The 20,912-nt window shown below is 51.7% G+C and overlaps 6 protein-coding genes across 6 annotated transcripts; 4 read left to right on the top strand and 2 right to left on the bottom strand.

Moving 5' to 3' along the window:
* Positions 1-385: 385 nt before the first annotated feature.
* On the top strand, positions 386-999 carry STEHIDRAFT_160593 (GatB/YqeY domain-containing protein; the record flags this gene model as incomplete). Its single annotated transcript, XM_007308086.1, has 4 exons — positions 386-391; positions 450-482; positions 547-648; positions 715-999. The coding sequence occupies 4 exons, from the start codon at positions 386-388 to the stop codon at positions 997-999; spliced, it is 426 nt and encodes a 141-aa protein (XP_007308148.1).
* A 313-nt stretch (positions 1,000-1,312) lies between these two features.
* Positions 1,313-3,969, bottom strand: STEHIDRAFT_63765 (uncharacterized protein; the record flags this gene model as incomplete). Its single annotated transcript, XM_007307720.1, has 7 exons — positions 1,313-2,510; positions 2,571-2,964; positions 3,016-3,166; positions 3,227-3,385; positions 3,435-3,587; positions 3,643-3,735; positions 3,790-3,969. The coding sequence occupies 7 exons, from the start codon at positions 3,967-3,969 to the stop codon at positions 1,313-1,315; spliced, it is 2,328 nt and encodes a 775-aa protein (XP_007307782.1).
* An 881-nt stretch (positions 3,970-4,850) lies between these two features.
* Positions 4,851-7,879, top strand: STEHIDRAFT_102473 (uncharacterized protein; the record flags this gene model as incomplete). The annotated part of the gene is made up of 16 exons (XM_007308085.1): positions 4,851-5,181; positions 5,239-5,367; positions 5,425-5,496; positions 5,553-5,677; positions 5,738-5,903; positions 5,957-6,119; positions 6,181-6,205; positions 6,262-6,385; positions 6,442-6,467; positions 6,537-6,644; positions 6,710-6,863; positions 6,926-6,953; positions 7,018-7,051; positions 7,108-7,280; positions 7,352-7,392; positions 7,460-7,879. The coding sequence occupies 16 exons, from the start codon at positions 4,851-4,853 to the stop codon at positions 7,642-7,644; spliced, it is 1,884 nt and encodes a 627-aa protein (XP_007308147.1). The 3' UTR covers positions 7,645-7,879.
* Positions 7,880-8,203: 324 nt separating this feature from the next.
* STEHIDRAFT_133763 (uncharacterized protein) lies at positions 8,204-13,281 on the top strand (the record flags this gene model as incomplete). Its single annotated transcript, XM_007308084.1, has 28 exons — positions 8,204-8,382; positions 8,431-8,537; positions 8,595-8,791; positions 8,873-8,931; positions 8,991-9,089; positions 9,141-9,464; positions 9,531-9,617; positions 9,662-9,732; positions 9,789-9,864; positions 10,054-10,165; positions 10,216-10,241; positions 10,291-10,362; positions 10,416-10,481; positions 10,594-10,625; positions 10,679-10,800; positions 10,857-10,884; positions 10,937-11,043; positions 11,107-11,544; positions 11,664-11,788; positions 11,844-11,911; positions 11,967-12,060; positions 12,114-12,146; positions 12,202-12,260; positions 12,320-12,361; positions 12,421-12,434; positions 12,501-12,542; positions 12,596-12,796; positions 12,853-13,281. 28 exons carry the CDS (start codon positions 8,204-8,206, stop codon positions 13,279-13,281), a joined length of 3,309 nt encoding a protein of 1,102 aa, XP_007308146.1.
* A 416-nt stretch (positions 13,282-13,697) lies between these two features.
* Positions 13,698-16,892, top strand: STEHIDRAFT_171105 (uncharacterized protein; the record flags this gene model as incomplete). Its single annotated transcript, XM_007308083.1, has 6 exons — positions 13,698-13,721; positions 13,779-13,872; positions 13,928-14,172; positions 14,223-14,338; positions 14,393-14,570; positions 14,634-16,892. 6 exons carry the CDS (start codon positions 13,698-13,700, stop codon positions 16,833-16,835), a joined length of 2,859 nt encoding a protein of 952 aa, XP_007308145.1. The 3' UTR covers positions 16,836-16,892.
* A 218-nt stretch (positions 16,893-17,110) lies between these two features.
* Positions 17,111-20,710, bottom strand: STEHIDRAFT_171104 (uncharacterized protein; the record flags this gene model as incomplete). The annotated part of the gene is made up of 5 exons (XM_007308082.1): positions 17,111-19,334; positions 19,396-20,055; positions 20,122-20,279; positions 20,339-20,413; positions 20,476-20,710. 5 exons carry the CDS (start codon positions 20,708-20,710, stop codon positions 17,376-17,378), a joined length of 3,087 nt encoding a protein of 1,028 aa, XP_007308144.1. The 3' UTR covers positions 17,111-17,375.
* Between the last annotated feature and the right edge of the window lie 202 nt (positions 20,711-20,912).

The following is a 20,912-nucleotide window of genomic DNA, read 5'->3' as shown; positions in this document are numbered from 1 at the left end:
TACTGACCCTTGCTTGCGGAGGGCGATTCTAGTGGCTTGAACAGATTGCTGGTAAGTTCAAGAAATGATGGATCGGCAATTTCCGGAAACCTTCTCAACGATGTTGAGATTCTGCTTCCGGAAGTCCCCGTGGTTGACCGTTTCTTCTCCATCACCTACACGCCGTCCCTTTACAAGCAAGTCAGCCCCAAGCAAGCCCCAATTCTGTGTCCTATGTTCAGGTCATTTCTTTCTATGCGAGCTTCGCGGAGACTTCTCCAAGCTCGATATTATACTGCTGTAGCAGATGGTGACTACTTCCCTGTGAACAGAATGCCTGTTCTTGGCTGAACGCCCTTTCCTAACAGATCTCCGGACACGACTTATGACGGACCTGAAGTCGTCAATGAGGGTAGGCCATGCCTCCGGAGAAACTGCCTCCATAGTTGATTGTTCTCTTTTCCCTTCAGAGTAAAGATACAGTTACATCGACCACCATCCGAGTGAGTGAGACATCTGACTAGCACAGAAGCCTGCGTGTCATCTCACAATGCACACTATACATAGTCTATCCTTGCAGAAGTATATGCTGCTGACAAAAAAGCAAACGACGAGAAGATATCATCCTCGTCTATAGCAGCTCTCATCAAAAAGGCTACCGCTCGTCGGGTAAGCTGTCATCCTTTCTTGCTCGTCAAAATATCAAGTTAGCGCTTATATCTGACTTCCTTCTAGGCCGAGTCTGCCAAACAGTTCACTCAGGCCTCCAGAGAGGATCTCGCAGAGAAGGAACAGCGTGAAGTAGACCTTCTGGCCACATATCTTCCACCACTTCTCTCCGAAGCGGAGGTTGACGCTGCTCTAAAAGCCGCTCTTTCCGAACAAGGACATCCGCAAGGGGACTCTCGGAAAGCGATGGGTTTACTCTTCAAGACGTTCTACTCAAAAGTAGATAAATCTACCGTGGATCCAGACCTAGTCAAAAGGCGGGCGGAGGTTCTCTTGTCGCAATCACAATAGATGCGTTGGCGCGTCCTGTTTCGAGGGCAATCGTCTTACAACCGCACACTGTTTCGAGGGCAATCGTCTTACAACCGCACACTGTTGACGCGGCTTATATATATCATCACCAGAACTAAGCCTTCGTCGGTGCTATGGACGCGTCCAAGCACATGAAGACATAAATATATTGTTCATGACCCACGTATCTGGGCTCCTCGATTATCACAACATGACACCCCAAGCGAGCACAAAATATGCAAGAGTTCCATTGATATACATATATGCCTACACAAAGCATCCGAACCCAGAAAGAAGAGACGCTCCACAGACTCTACGCCTGATCCTCTTCCTCACTCGAGACGCTCACCACAACAGGCTCTTGCTCCGGTTTTTTCTCCGCCGCTCTCGCACTCGAAGAAGCCTCAGTCTCGTTTGCCTTTGACGTAGGTACAGTTTCGGGCGCACTCCCATTCTCCCGAGCGGAGCCATTGCCAGTCGCAGAGGACGCCGGCAACACACTCCTCACTCGTGTCAGATCCTCGACGCAGCGTTGGACCGTGCTCGAGATATTCTCCAAGATCCTCAGTCTCTCGTCGATTGCCTCCCGGGTGAGAGTATCCAGGCGCGAGAGCTGCTCGTCGGTCAACGTTGGCGGCAACAGTGACGGTGTGAAGGTATCGTCGTGATCACTTCTAAATGTAGACGGAATTGGTCGTTGGTGGCCTATTGCGGCATTGGGGGCCAAAGTTGGTGGAAGGTGAGAGAGAGGTATGAGGGAGGGAACGTTCGGCCGTTGTGCGAACCCGTTGGGCAACGTCGACGTGCTAGGGAGAGACGGGGGTAGAGCGTTGTTTGTTGCAGTAGGAGTTGCACGCGCGGTTTGATCGCGAGGGTTGGCAGAGTCGTTTCGCTGAGGGGCATTACTACCAGACCCAAACCTCCGTAAAGCTGCCGCAGCAGCGGCTTCCCTGGGATTCGACGGGCCAGACGCGTCTTCGTCTGCCTGGTCAGGAGGCGTAGTGGGGACCGCAGGAGAGGTGTTGTGAGGCGCTGGTGCAGAATTATGTGGAGGATCGGGCGGCGCAGAAGATGTGCGAGTAGGGACGGTTGACGGCGTCGAGGGTCCTGCCTGGGCGTCATTGGCAGGCGGATGAGCAGCAGCCTGATCGGGCGGAGCTAAAGGCCATGGTTGCCAGACACCACCTGGACCAAAGAACCCATGAAAGACAGGCGGGGCCTGAAGCTGTTGCGGTTGATAGCCCGGAGGTGGATATTGACCCCACGGATTCTGGGGTATTTGACCTCCTGCATGACCAAATGGATGTAGTCCAGCCGGAATGAGTGGAGGAGGCTGAGCTGCTGGTGGCGCAGGAAAACCAAGGATACCACGAAGGGCGTTGCCAAAGCCATGGGGTGGTTGCGGTCGGGCCTGGGCGCCTGCCTGTCCTGGTTGAGGCGCCGGCGCACGAGTGGCACCCTGCTGTGGCCTCCGCGTCGGTTGAGGGTTTGTTTCCAGAACGGTGTGTCGGCTAGAAGGATGGTACATCAGTCAATGGTGATAAACCGTAGTCATCGAACTGAAGCTTTACCAAGTGGGACAGCTTTGTTGCCGCTCTAGCCATGAACGAAGGCAGCTAAAGTGAAATATGTGCCCGCAAGGCAACTTCTTAGGCGTCATGTTTGGCCCATCAGGAGCTGCCGGCTGCGTTGCTGGTGTTGCTCCATCGCGAGAGGCTGCTGCGACCATTTCTTCTCGACAGATGATACATGTTCGGTCGTTCATGGAGGTCATCTCCTCTTCAGTTGCGTTTGGATAGCGCTCATCCATGTTACGGGTTGCAGAATGGTACCGTACCAGCGCCCCAAGGCGTGTGATGAATGACCGGCCGGTCATGAAGATATCGCGCAGTAGGTTGAGAGGAACGGCGTAGTAAAAGGCCATAGCGGCAAAGAATACCAGATAGGTGGCCAGCTTGATGAAATCTGCACACGATTGAGTAAAAGCAGTACAACTTTTGAAAAGATAGGACATACCCGTCCATAGTTCGACATAGAAAACCCACATGCTCTTGTTCTCCCATGGCGGTGCGTTTTCGCCTCCCCGCGAAGCTGCACGGCGAAGTTCCAAAACGGAAAGCAGGTATTTCAACATGGAGTTCGTGGCAATGGTCATCAGAATCGCATACTAGTTTCATAACTTATGTTATATGATATATTCAGATGTGAATACACGAGATGAGCTCACCTCGCTCGCGAATAGCACCATGCCCGTGATACCGTTGGCCAACATATTCTCTAAGGCGACGATGAACATCACGAAGTCGACGACCCATAGAATGCAAAACAGAGTGTTGATTCGAAGGTGGAATAGCGTGGACGGGCCTGGATAGGGCATTTGATCCATCTATATAGATGTGAGCCAGTATTACACCGCACAACGGGATGTCACATACCCATTCAACTCGATCAGCCATGAGCCAGTGAAAGCATTTGACAAATAGGAGAAAGCCGAACATAAATGCAAACGGTACGTCGAGCTCATCACGAAACATTGTGAATGCGAGCAGAGATTCTGGGATTGAGAAGCGCATTTGTTCATAAAGACGCTAGATGTCTGTGTTAGCGTACAGAGACTTCTGAGATTGGGCGACTACGACGTACCTCCACCTCGAGAGGCCTCAAAGATCCAAAGAACACCTGTTGCAAGATTCTCCCACATACTAAGAAAACGAGAATACAGAAGTTCGCAAGAACCTAACATAGTTTGGTAAGCAGACACCAAGCATACAGTTCAATGAAATGACGCACTAGGACACTGTGTCCACTCTTAGAAAGATAGACTGTGATGGAGTAGAAGTTACTGTGAATGCGCAAGGCGTTGGCTATCACAGCGGAAACAGCAACGGTAGACGACAAAGTATAGAGGAGCAGCCGATGAGAAATGAGCGATCCTGCCACGGAATGAAGTCTGGGTCGAAGAGCATCCATGGTGGCCTAAGCGCGCGACGCTGTCACGAACAGCGTCGTGAAGAGCAAACTTTCGGACAAGACACAGATAAACGTATGTCCAGGAGGAGGGGTCGAATAAAGGAATGCTGACAGCGAAAGACTCGAGACAGTGGTTGATGAGAGTTAGCGCTTGGCGCGCCACAGCCAGCGCAACAACACGACGCACTCCGAACTGCCAACGTGGCGTCCGGCGGTGGCAGCTCGGCGTCCCGAATGAGAAATGTCTCACGCCTTTTCGCATCAGCATTGGGCGCTCCGAAGAGAACTGGCCGCCACACCATTCATGCAACAGGACAGGAGCACCAGTGTCGTGTACCAATTTCAGAGATCCGACTCGTTTCAAAAAAGGCATATCACTGGATACTGTGACACAGATAACTGACTGACAAAAGGAACTGGAACTCTAAATCGCTTGTATAGTTCGCGATCTTCGCTTTGCTATATCGGTCGATCCTGTTTCTCATACTTAAACCCATTCATTGCGGCATGGAAGGGTGTTCTCCTAGCATGGATGATGTACTACCCAGGTAAGTGATGAGAACCCAACCCCAATGAACGGCCAGCAACGTACTTGCTTCCAATCAGACGCGAAGATACTCTGGAGGAGTTAGTACGAAGCCAAGATACCGGAGTTGGGCGCTTATGCTTGTATGTCGTCGAGCGCCAAACGAGCGCTTAGAGAAAGCCATTCGCGAGAGGCAGTGTTCATTTGATCATTGACGGCAAAATTCCCGTGAGCAGCGTTTCGAAGCATTCTAATTTCTACCCACGAAATGCCACCCGCTCACATATAAAAGCAAGTTGCTGGACCAGGCTTCCATACTATTCCCATCCTACTACTTCACCAGGGCACTCAGACCATGTCAGATCTCCGAAATCGCTCTCCTGTGTTGCGCCCTGCTGAGCCCGCTTTTAGGCCCGAAAAGTCTCGTGATCATAACTCACCATCTCCCAAAGCGCAAGCTCAGTCCAAATCCTCTCTCATAACTGCACAGAGAGTGCTCTGGGCATGTTCTGTGTCCCTTGCCGCACTGTATTTTATCTTTCTGCATGCTCGAGAGAGTAGCCTCAGAGATACATACGCTGTGTGCTCCAAAGAGGGACCCAACATCTATACCGTCGATCCTGCCAACCCCCGTGTCCAATGCTTGGTGGTCGACGGAAAGACCATCCTCGATACAGGATCTTTTGGTGAGTACTACCCCATCCATATCATTATGAATAGCGGCTCATTTCTCGAGATCTCAGAGGAGGTACAGCGTCGCTGGCTCGCGATGGTTTCTGGCCGGCAAAGCAACATGGCTCTCTCACTAACTCAGCTGCGCCTCCCTACCCATTTCATCGACACGGGAGCGATTATTGTGCCAGGCCTCAGTGGTGAATATATTCTCATGACGACATTACGATACTCAGCCACTGACCAATCAAAAATAGACTCGCATGCCCACATGTTGGAGTATGGGGCTAGCCGCCTCATCCCCCTTGAATCCGCCAAAACCGCGGAAGGTATGTTTACTACTAAGGGCCGATTCACGCTCCATATCACTCATGCCGGCGAATAGCGGCGGCCACTCTGGTTAAGGAATATATCTTGTCAGACCCTGACATTTTACGCGACAAGGAGAAAATCGTAATGGGTTGGGGGTGGGACCATACCCGCTGGGAAGGGCAGCAGTTCCCAACGGCTGTCTGTATCCCCACGTTTGATCAGTTTCGGCTTGCGAAGTTTGCTCACACTTCTCGATAGGCCGCTCTTGATGCGGATCCCATCGTGCGGAATCGTCGCGTCGTCCTGCAGAGCAAGGACGGACATGCTCTTTGGGTAAACGGAAAAGTGCTTAAAGAAATGTACCCTCTTCCTGGCACTGTTGAGGGAGGATTCATCATCAGGGACGAGGCCGGTAACCCGACAGGTCAGAAGTCGTTGCTATGCCTCGAATGGTTTTAACTCAAAGTCGTACTCTAGGATGCCTGATCGATAACGCTCAACTTCTGGTCCCCGTGCCTCCTCCGACACAGGCCGATTTGGAGAAACAGTTCCGGCTCGTGGTTGACGATGCGCTTTCCTTTGGCTTGACATCGATTCACGATGCAGGTTTTGATCCGAAGTCTTTGGAGTTCTTCAAAGGGTAAGTATGAGTTGACATATGCAGTGCTGCAGTTTAGAGCACTCAACAGCACGTTTTCTAGCTTGGCAGAGGAAAACAGGTTACCTGTGCGTCCCTTCATATAGCCGGAATTCGAAGTCTCACACTCAGCATGTCTATACAGATTCGTATCTATGGCATGACATATTTCGACGAGAACGCACCATATTGGGGTAATCTTTCGAAGCCCATAATTGGCGCTGCTGACGGGCGATTCACTGCACGGAGCGTGAAGATATTTGCTGACGGTGAGTATAACAGGGCCGGTGGCTCAAGATCACTGACTGAGCAACCACAAATCTAGGTGCCTTACGGTCCGGAGGATCGGCAGTGAGTGTAAACGCTCACTTCAAGACGCAACCGCTAATGCCCCTTTGATCCATTCCTGTGATTCTCTAGCTCTTTGAACCTTATACGGATAATCCGTCCACAAGAGGGTTGATGAGGACTGATCCGAGCGTCCTAAGGTCCTTCATACCTCGATTCTTGGCGGATGAGTGGCAAGTGGTTCGTACTGCGATCCGTAACCACGATACTGCCAACAACACGCTTACTGACGCATCGTGAATCAGAACGTTCATGCTATCGGAGACCGGGCGAACGCAATCGTCCTCGACGCATTCGAGGAAGCCCTCCAGGGTGCGAATGTAACGGCCCTCCGCCCTCGTATCGAGCATGCTCAGATGGTCAGACACGTTGATATGGCTCGGATGGGCAAGATTGGCGGTATGTCAATGCTTCTCTTCTTCGAGCGCTTTCGATATCAACAAATCAGCATGTCTGTCTAGTTATTGCGAGTATACAGCCCACACATGCGTTGGTCTTCCGTTCTTCCTTACACTGTCGACTATTCTAAGCCTTTGCTCTTGTGACGTTATAGACCAAGTGATATGTACTTCGCTGAAGACCGGCTGGTAGGCAAAGCATGACTTTGCAGACATCTCAATACTTTGACTGACTTTGTACACAGGGACCTGAACGCGTGAAGCTGCTGTATGCTTTCCGGTCTATGATCGACAATGGTGCCCGGATTGCTTTGGGTTCGGACGGCCCGGTCGAGACCATCAATCCTTTGGCTGGCTTCTACGCCGCTATCACTCGTCTTGCCCCGGACGGTACGTCCACGCACGGCCCAGATGGATGGTAAGTTTAGGCATTCATCGGCTCAGGATTAACATCGCGGGAACTCTCTTTTAACTGTCGCCTTCCCTCAGGTTCCCCGAGCAGCGTCTCACACGCGAAGAAGCCTTGAAGGGTACGTGGAACACGTCGGTGTCTTTTAGCGGCAGTTTAGTTGACCCATTGAATGTCCTCTTTGCTAGGAATGACTCTTGACGCAGCGTATGCATCGTTCACGGAATCCACATTGGGGTCGCTGACGCCTGGAAAACGAGCCGACTTCACTGTCCTCTCCAAGGACATCATGGAGATACCGGCTTCGGAAATTTTGGCCACTGAAGTACTGACGACAGCAATCGATGGAAAGCCAGCGTATGGGAAATTTTGACTGAGTAGGCGTAGCAAGAAGTCTTTCGAAAAGCGCTGGGAGGTGTACAGTTTAATGAGCATGATATCTATATCGAGGGTTCTTTTTCTTTTCTTTCACTGTTCTTTTTCGGCAGCCGTTGAGTGGTCTCTGGGAGATCCTGCTCGGCTGCCGAACGAACTTCGCGTGGGCTGTTGAACTTTGTTGACTTCTGTTATTCTCTCTGCACGGATACCCCTTGAAGCGGCAGTGAGAAAAATCTTGAGGGACTTCTATATTTATCTTGTGCGCACTAGGAAATTCTGGGACTCCGTATCCTAGACTATCGATGGCATGAATTTTTCGCTGCCCGCAAATTCGACTCTTGACGGTCACACATATGGGCCACATTTATGAACGCCACATGAGTCAGTGGTGGCGGGATTAGAAAATATCACGGGACCGAGAAGCGTCGCGTCAGGCGCGACGCGACGGCGGCATCGCATCAGCCAAGCGCTCGCAGCTCCTCATCGCTACCACCACCGGCTCGACCCAAGTCAGCCTAAGGTGTAATCTGTTCTACTTGCCACCATTAGTCGCAATGCCCCCGTTTCTTCCTCCGTCTACCTCTGGAGTATACGTTGGCCAGAAACGCAACAGCGATGGCATAGCCTCGGAGTACCCACGTTCGAAGAGGCATGCAACCGATAATGTCGCAACGGCTGCTCCACATGCAGGGGCAGCGCATGGTAGCGGTGAACGGTATTGGAATGTTCAATGGTGCGTACATATTTATTTGGTTTGCTCTGAAAACTAATCGGTCTGCAGGAGAGTTCCGCAAGCTCGGAAGCATAAGACATGGGAAGGCGATGGAGTATTGTTGGTCAATGGGACAACCGGATCCCTCTTCGACTCTGACGGCAAATTGTGCGCATGCGTCTGGCTCTCTAACCTCTCTATGTGACTGACGAGCGCTTTTAGACTGACCAAAGGGAGTACCAAATCAGAACCTCTCACTGACGGCAGCGAGTTCCCCTTCGGCAACAAGGACATTCTCATCGATTGTCCTCTTTCGCGTGCAGAATTTCTTTCTGGACGATGCTTTGGGCGCAACACCGCCGTCTTCTCTGCTGTTGAGGAAATGCAAAAGCCCCGCACTTCTGAGAAGAAATTCGTCCCCTTCAAGCCTGTAACCGTCAACACTCCCAAGGCCAATGCACCGATCCATACTTCCTCGGATCTGGAGTCGGATATCATCGACCTTACCCAGTCTTCTAAGGCTTCAAGCTCCGAGGATAAAGCTTTGGAGTCTTACTGGGCCGTGAACTGGTGAGGTTGTACGTTTATCTCGTTATATGCATGACATTGATTGCGACGTCATGCATCAGGCGAAAGCACCAGCAGAAGAAGCACAAGACCTGGGACGGGGATGCCTGGCTCGTCCACCGAGGGGATAAACTTACATTGATATCAGAAAGTGGCAAGATGTGGGTGGCGTGTTGCATTTTCCGACCCCGAGTTGACTGAATGCGTTGTAGCCTCGGTTCCAAGACCTGGGAAGGCGGCAAGCCAAGTCGTGGCTACCAAACTCATATTGGTGGTCGTGAGATACAAATCGACAACGAGGTCAAGCGATCAAGCATCCCATCTATCACCGGCACGTCACCTGAATCCCAGAACGACGATGTGGAATTTGTGGATCCTTCTACGACCCCCAGAAAGGCCTCGTTCCTTGCGAAAGCACAAGCTGACCAGCCAACGCGCTCGCCGATCCGGAATTCACCGTCGTCTGTCCAGAAATATGTACCTCCCAAATCGTTCTATGGAACGCTCCCACCGAAACTGAAACCTAAGGGACCTCTGTACGTTTGGGGATATCTGCTCTAGTGAAGCGCTGAGACGATGATTCTAATATTATCGCAATGTAGGCATGATCCTGATGCTGAAGGGGCCGTTGTGATGAAGGCGCCAACAGAGGAACACATGACGAAATACAACAAGAAGTACTCCCTTCCGTCAGTGTCCTAAGTGTCCGGATTGAACGGTCTTTTCTTGGCAGAAATTCCCCCGTCGTTCCCGTCGTCATCGATCCCGTTCTGGCTCGTCGTCTACGGCCACACCAGGTCGAAGGTTCGAGCCCGCCGATTTTACTCAAACCATTTAACGTTACTAACTGCCGTACCTAGGCGTCAAGTTCATGTATGAGTCTGTTATGGGCCTACGTAAACATGAAGGGAACGGTTGCATTCTTGCAGACGAAATGTAATTCTTCCTTACTCCTGCCGCCCGAGCGCTCGCTTATCAGATGTTTTGTTAGGGGCATGGGCAAAACCCTGCAGGTGCGTGACTCTCTATTCAACGCATGCACGCAGTGTTCTGATTTGTCGGTCATACCCAGACGATAAGTTTGGTGTGGACTCTTCTCAGTAAGTTCTTTGCGCTATGCTCAAGGTTCACTATTCGTTGGCCGTTGACATCTACGCCACTAGAGCAAAATCCCTACATTGATAGGGGTCCTGTCGTGGGCAAGGTCCTCATCGTTTGTCCTGTGACCCTCATCAACGTACGCCACTTTTCCGTTTACATTGCGTCGATGCTGATAACTTGGCGCAGAATTGGAAGAACGAGTTTCACAAGTGGTAAGTCCGTGGCACGTCTGGCCGTGCATATGTGCTCAATGATCTCTAGGCTAGGGAGAGACAGAGTTGGAATCTTCGTGGGAGACAAGGATAAAAGTGCCATCAAACAGTTTATCAACTCGTGAGCAAATAGGTTTTCCCACTTTAGGCGCGGTCGTGACATCCTTTACCCAGGAAAATCCACCATGTTCTCATTGTGGGTTACGAGCGCCTACGAAGTGTTATGTACGCCCCCATTTTGTAATATTCTGGAAGAAACTACTCTCATACCCATGACAGCTCGGAATTGGCATATTGCCAGTAGGTAGTTTTCAATTCTTGATATGCGGGTGAGCTGAACATTATTTTACAGGCCACCAATCGGGCTCATTATTGCGGATGAAGGTCAGTGTGTCTGTTGAACCATCCCTACTCATGCTGACATAGGGGTTTCTCAGGACATCGGCTCAAATCAGCGGACAACAAGACTTCCAAAATGTTTGAAGCCTTGAAGACGCCAAGGAGAGTGATTTTGTCTGGAACGCCAGTGCAGAACTCTCTTCGTGAATATTTTGCCATGGTACGAACATTCCATATTCGTGGCTGCCGCGTCTAATGCTCAGTGCACAATTCTAGGCGGACTTCTGCAACCCTGGGCTACTAGGTGATACTCTACCGCCCTCATTGTACGTCTTTGAACTAAGCTCCTCTCGTAGATGACTATAACACCTTCCGGCGCGTCTATGAGACCCCTATCTTGCGTAGTAGGACGCCAGGTTGCACCAAGAAGGAACAGGAGCTTGGTGAAGCTCGGTCGGCCCAGGTATGACACAATTATTGGCAGAAATTTGCAAACTTGAGACGCTTACAATCACCACGGGTCTAGTTGCAAGCTATTTCCCGCAGCTTCGTCCTTCGGAGAGAGGCTGGGATTCTGAAGAATTATCTACCCCCGAAACGTAAGTACTGTATTTATGAGCGTCGGCAACCGAGACTGAGGCATTCGGCGATCCTTTTAGATGAATATATTGTTTTCGTGACGCCGACGCTGTTACAACTTTCCATCTTCTCCAAAATTCTCAACCCGGACAAACTGGACAATATCATCCAGAGCTCGACCGCCGAGTCTCTAGCCCTTATCAACATGCTCACCAAGATCAGTAACAGCCCCATCCTCCTCAAGGCTGTAGCCGACAAGGCGAAGGCTAAGGCGAAAGGCGAAGGCAACATAGCCAAAACTTCCGCCGTGGAAGAGGCCGTCAAACTGCTTCCCAATGGGGCACAAGTCCACGATGTGTCATTGAGTGGTAACTTCGATAATACCGTGATATCTTTTGCACTACCGTACTCATTGCCGCCTGCTATTAGGCAAACTTGCGGCGCTTGCCACGCTACTCCGTGCCATTCGGAAGGTAAGAGGTTTTCCGTGTTTCTTGCCGAAAGATGCTTAACGATCCCCCTCAGCGAACGGACGAGAAGTGTATTGTTGTCTCCCACTATACGTCCACGTTGAACATCTTGGAAGAGTTCTGCAAGAAGAAGTCTTACACTTTCCTGCGGCTAGATGGGTAGGTCGCCCGATATTATTGCGCCGTCAGCTGTATTGATTTTTGTCGGACCCAGTCAAACCCCAGCAGGAAAGCGGCAAGAACTTGTTAACACCTTCAACAAGTCGTCACAAGAGCGCTGCTGTGAGTTTCTATCTCTGGTCCCTGCCGGTACCGACCTATTGACCGCGTCTACTAGTCATGTTCCTTCTGAGTTCCAAAGCAGGGGGCGTAGGCCTCAACCTCATCGGTGCTTCGAGACTATGCCTCATCGACTCGGACTGGAACCCGAGGTACGATATGACACGCATTCTACATCTTCACGCTAATACTGACACTCCGTCAGTCACGACCTTCAATCGATGGCGAGAATCCACCGGTGCGTCGGATGTTCACGGTGATGCCATACGGTTGTGACTGACCGTGATATCTAGAGATGGCCAACGGCGTGAAGTGTTCATATATCGCTTCATGACTGCGGGGACCATCGATGGTACGGATTCGGAAGCATTCAGACCTGGTCATCGACTGACACAGCTCGGCTTTCTACAGAAAAGATTTTCCAGCGTCAGACGACGAAACTTGGTCTGAGCAGTAAGTTTCGTGTTGAAAATCTCCTCTGAGCGTCTGATCTGATAACCCTTCCGCTCTAGCGCTTATCGGCAATGTGATTTTATTTTCTCGTTGACTACAGTGAGGACACCATCTCATTCCACCTTTTCCGTGTGTCTAGACCAAGTCGGAATCTAAGTCAGATTCATTCACCCCGAAGGAAGTGAGTACCTCATGCTGATATTACAAAGCGAAGGCGCTCATCGACATATTTAGTTACGAGATATTTTCACTATCCATCCGCACACATCCTGCCACACGCATGAGCTCCTTGATTGTCCATGCGACCAATCCGACAACATCGATCCCTTCGAACGTTCGATGTCCGACGGGGGCGGTGAGGTCTCTGGAGTTCCAAAGGGTTTCGTGAACGCATCCCAGGTGAAGCCTGAAGAGGTGCCACTTATCGACAAGGCCGTGAGTAGACGCCATTTTTCCTCAACCGGGTAACTTTACTCAACATTTTATCACAGTACAAGAAGAAGAAGAAAGCAGAGCTCGCCGCGCTCGGTGAATGGACTCACATCAACTGTTTACGCCCAGACGCGATAACCAAGATCCAAGACGAGCTGCTGAGGACGCTTATATTTTCGCCGAAACCTTTACCAGGCTCGGCTTCGACTTCGAACCCTCCGACTGGAGGTACAACCAGTAGGATCGATTCCCTCCTAGCCGCCGTCGACATCGACAATGTCGCCCAGTTGGATCTCGCGGCTTTGACGGTTGATGATGTTCCTGGTGGTACTTTGTCCTTCCTCTTTGAAAAGAACTCCAAGGTAGATGAGGAAGACGAGGAGGCTGTTCCAGACAGTAGTACGGGCGAGGAAGGCGAGGACGAAGACGATGACGAGGCTGCTGCGAACAGTGTGGATGAAGAAGAGGAAGAAGAAGACGTGGAGTAGGTGCATTCGGACTGCTAAATTATGTACAGTACAACGCTATCCAGCTTACTTTCTTCGAGGTTCCCGTCCTGATACCCTTAGAACATCACTAGTATGTACTCGAACGATCGGAGCACATAAGTAGTCAATCTCTCACGGGCTAGTGCATTCAGAAGAAACTACTGTAATATGAGGACCTTTGTAATGGCATGTGGCCGGGTCTTTATGCTCTAGTTCTCTCGTTTGTCCCGGATGGTAAGTGATTCCATTAAAGTAAGGCTAGAGCCACCAACTTGAACAAAGGCGATCAACAACAAATCAACAAACGCACGTGTGTGTGACGAGTCGCGTCGAAGAGTGACAGGTCGCGTCGCGTGCTTCGTGATTTAGGCCCCTGTGGCATTCTTGACTTCTTTCACACTCACTACCATCCTATCATGGGCGTTCCAGGGCTTTGGGATGTACGTATCACTATACTTTTCTGTTTAATTGTATTTCTCATCGGTATGTCCCTATAGGTCGTGCATCCCGCTGGCCGGACTCGTTCCATGACCCAGGTCGCGACGGAGGCATTCGTCGAAAACAGAGGAGGGAAACGAGGATATCGCATAGGTGACTTTTTCCTATCTCACTTAGTACAACGCAGACTCATAATTTCAATTCATAGGAATTGATGCATCCATTTGGTATCACCACGCGTCGTTCAGCAAAAAAGGGGAAAGCCCAGAGCTTCGATTCCTCTTCTTCAAATTGTGCAGACTTACCAGACTGCCTCTTATTCCACTCTTCGTTTTCGATGGCTGTGAGCGTCCGAAAGTCAAGCGAGGAAGCCGTATGGGAAAGGCTGGTTCCCATGCTCTAACTGCTGGGTTCAAGAAGCTGTTGGAACTTTTTGGAATGGAGTGGCGAATGGTGCGTCTACTTTTATCTTCACACCATCATGTCTCACCTTGTCTTTGCAGGCTCTGGGAGAGGCCGAAGCCGAACTGGCGTGGCTGAACCGACAGGGCGTCATCGACGCGATCATCAGCGACGACGTCGATGCTATCGTTTTCGGTGCGGTTAATACCATGAAGAAGTGAGGATCTCATCGTCTGCTTTCACCTTCGGAAACTGATTCGAAGCACCCTAGCTCAGGCCTTCTTCTTAGTGGCAATAAGTCCAAACCAGCGCTAGATTCGAACGGCAAGCGAAGTGCCAGTCATGTCTGGAGTTACAACGCAGATGATATTCAAAGAAATCCTAATGTCGATCTCTCGAGGGCTGGATTGGTCCTCATTGCTTTATTATCGGGCGGAGACTACTCTGGGGTTTGTCTCCCTTCTTTCTGGTTCATTCTTCCTCCAGCGTGGACTGACGTGTGGATCTCTCAGGGTGTCTCGAAGATTGGGCCCACCGTCGCTCATGGATTGGCACGTTGTGGTTTCGGAGAGGATCTCATGCGCATCTATGAACAGCGTGGGATTCAAGACATCAAGCCTTTACTTTCGGTATGGCGGGATCGAGCCAACCAGGAGCTGCAAACCAACGCTAGTGGATTCCTCTCCCGCAGATCGAATACTCTCGTTCCCATCGATTTTCCGGACTTCAAGATCATGGAAAACTACGTCAACCCCGTCACCACCGAACGGCAGAGGCGCCCAGGCGGTGGGACTATCCGAGATAGCAAGGTCATGAGTCTCCCTCGCCTAGCAGCCTTCTGCGAACGCCACTTCGGGGATTGGGGCTACGAGGACGAGATTGTCAAGAGGTTTCGAACGCTTCTATGGGAATCGGTCCTCATATTTCTTCTCCGACATGCGGCAATTGAGGCTGACGAACGACAGAAGAGGCGTGGTGTGGTCGTTACGCCCTACGAAGTTGGTACACCTCTATCCTTTATTCGCCGGCACTTAGAGAGTTCCAAGACGGACGCAAACGACCGCATCGCTGCTGCCTTCGTCAACCAAGGTTCCCAACCGGACCCTCTGGCTAACGAGGTGGACGAAGACAAGAACCCACTTCGAATGCAGATCGTCGCCTCGCGACAGCATGTATCCACGGACCATACTCTCGAATATCGCGTGGAGTTCACTCCATCCATCTTCGTCGAGATGACTCGCAAGGCATGCAAACTCAAAGCGCCAACATGTCCTAACAATCATACTCCAGCAGTCGAAGACGAATGGAACGTCATGTTCGACGGTCCTGCACAGACCAAGAAAAAAGACCCCAAGACACCAGGTCCTGCTCCGGACAGCGCCGTGCGAATGTGGGTCCCCGGCGTTATCATGGAGACTGTCCACCCGAGTCTGGTTGAGGCTGCGAAGAAATCGGGCACCTGGAAGGGAAAGGGCCGGGCTCCTACACAGCCGATGGACCATCTCGACGACGATTCAGAGGAAGAAGATGACACAACGCTTCTCGGTGATACGCCTAGGTCGAACGATAGTCACGGAGGGAAAGACTTCCGAGCACAAATTATCTCGCCTTCCGTTACTCCCGTCGCTGCCTCCGATCGTGTGGTACCGCCCCATACTTTCGTGGATCCTCGCCCGAATCAGGTTGGCTCAAGCGCTTCGACCTTGAACGTTGCCGCCCATTCTGGCCAAGCGGTTCTCGGTCAATCTGACCCAGCGAGGCCGCCGTCTGGACTCTCTATCTGGTTCCCGAATCCGGATGATCCTGACATGCTAGTGTTAGAAGATGGTCTTGAGCTTCCTCCTGTTGCTCAACCGCCACCCAGGCCTACAGCATCCACCGGGCCGTCTCGTGAAAGAGTGCAGTCTCTTGAAGGCCAACCGCGCGACATCTGGGATGATGCCTATAACAAGACGATGCCAATCGCTTTAGGCTCCTCTCAATCTCGCAGGGCCGGTCCTCCCAAGAAAACCCCAACCCGCAAAACAACTTCGTCATCACAATCCCAGCGTGTGGTTCAACCAGAACAACGCGCTCCTCAGCCTGCCCCCGACTTCGCCGCGCTCTTCGCTGACGAGGATCCTGTTCAATCTTCTGGGCGTCATGCATCCGACGACGCTTCCAATCAGGTCTTCGCGCCACGGTCGCAGAGGCTGACTGCTCCAGCTCCGAAGAGGAACCCTCCGTCGCCACCCCGTCCACAGTCGCAACGCGTTGATCCACCACGCCGTCCCCAACGACATGCCGAGCCAGTCCCTCCGTCTGAAGACGATGACTCCGATGGGCCACAAAACATAATGGATATCATCTTCCAGCAGACCTGCTTTCCAGGTTCCAAAAAAGCCAAAAGAGGTCCTGTCAAGAGGCCTGCCACCGGTTCCCCAATGACGCGTAGGGATACCCTCAATAAACCCGCCAAACGGCCGAGGACCCAGGAGTCAGGTCCTGTCGCAGGAACCTCCACTGCCAGACGACCGAGACCTCCACAGCCTGTTCATCGTGCTCCGCCTGCCATGGACGACGCGGATGTTATCGAGATTGAGAGCGACGATGACGAGACTGTCCCGAAACCTACGCAACGAGCATCTGGCCCTGCTAACATTCAGCCAAGACACGCTAGACGATTCCCTGAAACCGGTCCTTCTTCTGACGACGATGTTATAGACCTGACTTAGATGCCCATAATCTTGCTAACCCATTGCCATTTATTTGTATGTATACATTTCGCCTTTCGATGACCACTGCAGCCATTTTATTCAATACATATACTGTGCGTCGCGCACGATAATCTCTTCTTGCTTAACTTTCTTGAGACTACTTCAGGATAATCGGACTTGGTTACATATCTTGCTTGATTCGTATGCTTACACAACAGGACTAGTCGTGAATACCTCTTTCTTGCATCCTCTCCATACTTCTACTGTCAACATCATCATACCCGTTTCAGATAGCGATAATAGAGCGTGAATTCGATTTCATATACAAGATATACATCAAGAGGTGTAAAGGTGCACGAACTTCGGAGTCGTCAAGATCCAAAACCAAAGGGTAAGGCATAAGCAAGCAAAGACTAAAAACTCGAAAACAATAATATGAGACAACATGACTGTCCAAGAACTCTAGCTCCCAACGTACTAACATCTATCATACATATTCACTTGAAGACTTCTCGGTGATCGCGCCTACGTTTTTCTGAAAGAAACGCTTTCAGATCCTCACTGCTGGACATCAGCCATCTTGCAGATCATATCTTTCCACTGATCAAGCACATTCGCCTCTTTGACGACCTCGTCGACCACCTCCTTCCTCTTCGCCTTCGCCGCCGCATCGTCTCCGCACCACACCCCGTCAAGTTCTAAAAGCACATCGTCGAGATCCTTCGAATACTGGTGAACGCGACGGCCACCTTCTGACCCGAATGGCAGCATGCGATACCTCTTGCCAGTCAACATCGAGAGATGGTTCCCGTTGTTCAACGCGCACTCCATCAGCGTCGTAGCGTACAGCGCAGTCGTATCAACCGTCTTGGAAGTGGAGCCGTCCATGCTAACGTCAACGAAACGCGAGAAGGAGAATGCCTGTTTGAGTTCATCGAAGCGGCCCTTAATTTTTTCTATCCGCTCGGAACTGGAAGGTGGTCGCGGCGGAGCCTGGATGATGACCGGGGGTGGCGGAGGACTACGATTATCATCACAGAAGAGATGGGAGAACTGGAGCTGCGTAGAGAGTTGTGACGGGGGCAGAGGGTTGGAAGCACTAGATGCGATGGGAGACGAGGTCGACCTCGACATGTCAGTGGTCTCATAGTCGCGGACACCAGGCGGTGGCGACACGGAAATTTGTGTACTTCCACAAATCCGTGGGCTCGGGGAGGGAGGAATGATCACGGGTACTGAATTGATGACCAGAGGGTTAGGGGGGAAAGTAGGGAAGTACCACCCTCCACGTTCAGCTTCGCGGAAAAGCGCGTTGTCGGAGGTAGGAGATGATAGCACCGAGGGCTCTGAATCTGTAACCAGCTCTGAGACGGACGAATCAACTTCAACCCTCGATGGCTGAGGCGGTGTGTTCGCATGTGGGATCGGCGATGGGGCTACATATATAGGCGAAGAGATAGACGGGGAAGTCATCCTCAACGGTCCATTCCCGTGCGCATTACTTGAGTGACCGGGAGCCTCAGGCGCACGGGGGAGATAGGGAGAGCGTTTTAGCTCGACAATCCGTACGCGATGCTGCTCGCCATTAACCGCTTCCGAACCTGTCTGACTGGTACGCTCTGTTATAGGGCTCAGAGGCTCCCGACGAGGAGTTCCGACGTCACTGAACTCTGGCTGAAGTCCAGGAATATCGGAGGAACTCTCCAGCGGAGGCATCACATATGACGATAAGTCGGGCAGATTGATATAAGGGCTCGTGCATCTTGAACTGTCAGCACTGTCAGGAACTCGTAGCATTGGTGGCGGGGGCGGCGGGGTGAAGAGAGCTGCAGGGCAGGTTCTGGGCGACCGCTGGGAAGAATCAGGCGCACTATAAAAAGGATAATAAGGTGACGAAGCGCTCCACGAAGATGATCCTGTTGGAGGAACGGAACGGTGTTGCGACGCGGCCTTCGCATACGGTGCGGTATGCGACGTAGCATTCGGAATCGTAGGAGGTATGCTTGGTGCTTTCCAGTTCGAGGTGTTACCGTGAGGCTCCCTGGTCTCCCACCGAGGCAGAGTCCCAAACGAGGCCGAGGCGCCACCAAAAGGCGGTTGAGCATGGCGGAACGTCTGCGGTGCTGAAAAGGTAGAGCCATAGTATGCGCCAGGACCCACACTCATAGGCCACGCAGCGTAAGGGGAGAGCGCCGGGAAGGAACCAGTCGTGGTAGGATAGCTGGGAGGTGTGAAGAGGTTGCCCAAGGGAGGAGGGACGGGGTAAGGGGGAGAGTATGAGTACGGGTTCGGACCCAGGGCGGGTGGATTCATAAAATTGGCGTTATTTGACGGGGAAGGATGAAGTGGCGCGAACGGAGGGTACATGACGGACGGGGCGTATCCTGGGGAGAGACTTTCCGGTAAAATCGCGGATGATGCCCATCGTCCTTGAGCGTTTGCAGGGCGACTTCCCAGCGGAGCACCAGGGGAGAACGATGGCGGGGCTGCAGAGGCGTCACCCGGAGAACGAGGGTACTACGAGAAAACCCATCTGCTTAGTCAACGATGGTAATAGTATAACGCCACGAAAACTTACCGTTATATGATCGCTAGTCGCCCCAGCTGCGTCAAAGAGAGCGCTGATTTTTTGCTCAGCTTGACCATGAAGAACGGCCTCGCTATGCAAGAATTCTTGGAACGCGACTTGAAGCTGCTGCCTGGACTCCTCCTGCTTTGTCAGCACACCGAGACATTCTGCCTTTGTTGCCGTGTTGATCTCTGTGTATCTCTTCAAAGCCTCCGCCATGATCTGGCATGGCGTAGATTGCTGCGAGGAGCTGGAAGGGATCTCCGCGTGGAAAGCGCTCTGTGGTTCAGTCTGGACCTGAAAGCCACGAGGAAGGTGAGACTCGGGGAACAAGTCGTTCGGCCATGGGTCACTGGCGCCCAAAGGCTGAGGTGCTTGGGATGACGGAACGGGCACTGAACGTGGGAAAGGGGGTAAGAAGGAACTGGCTGACGAAAAGGTGGCGCCGGCGCCAGGGACAGCGGGGGCACGAGCATTAACCCTCGCCGGCCTTTCGATGATCTGAGAGAGCGCTTGTTTTCGACTCGCGGCCGATTCCCGTGTTTGAGGATCGTTGAAGGCCTGCATCACAAAGTGAAAGAGGCAGTCGGACATGATCTCGATGTCTTCAAGACTGATTACGATTTCCCAGAATAGAAGCTTGTGTTGTTGGTGCGCGATCAACTCTATCTAATAATAAGGACCGAGATCAGCTATGTTTTATTCGCGTTGGATAGTGGAAAAGATGATATCTACTATAAGAAGGATGTCAAGTATCTGTTTGATATTGCCGAACGAGCAGAGATGGTTGGGTATTTCTTTCCTGACTTGTTCGACTAGAGGATCTATGTTGGACAGGATACGCGTATAGTTCTCCGTTTTGAAGTAGTCTACTTCCTTGGTAACCGGATAGGCTGTCCACGGAACAATAAGCCTTGGCATCGTACAGCCCTAGCATGAGGAATATTCTTACCATGGTCGGTGCATTGCTGACACAGCTCGGTCATCAAGTCTCCGAGGAACCTCGCAGCAGGGTCATTGCCAGCATCTGTGACGCAAACGAGGAATAGTAAGCAAGACGGAGATGCAAAACAAAGAGCGTGAACTGACAGCATCGTTGCATCACTTCGTACCCCTTGCCTCCCGAATGGAATATTGAAGAGGATGGTAGACTGGGCTTCAGAAGACCAAGATGCTCTGGTGCCCGAAGACCACCGAGAAGTTTTGCAAACATGAGAGGTCCGGGAGGACCTACGCCGACAGCCTCCAGAACCTGGTATAACGCACTCCGTCGTTCACTCGACAAGGGCGCTGAGAGCACCAATGGCCCCGTGTGAGGATCCATAGTTCCTAGCTATAATGAAGCAAAAGAACTTATAGGGTGGCTACAGTTGTCGGGATAGTCGAAGAAGGAGCTGGGGGAGTAGTGAGCGGTCGAGGGGGATAACAGAGAGGGAAAGAAGACGAACGTCAACGTTATATGGTTCTCGATATGGGTGGCGCATTTTGACGCTGGTGTCCTAGGACTGTCCGTGCAACTGCCACTG

The sequence above is a fragment of the Stereum hirsutum genome, assembly GCF_000264905.1.
Source record: "Stereum hirsutum FP-91666 SS1 unplaced genomic scaffold STEHIscaffold_14, whole genome shotgun sequence".
NCBI lineage: Eukaryota > Fungi > Basidiomycota > Agaricomycetes > Russulales > Stereaceae > Stereum > Stereum hirsutum.
The sequence above is the reverse complement of the archived record's forward strand: the minus strand, read 5'-3'. Positions and strand labels throughout refer to the sequence as shown.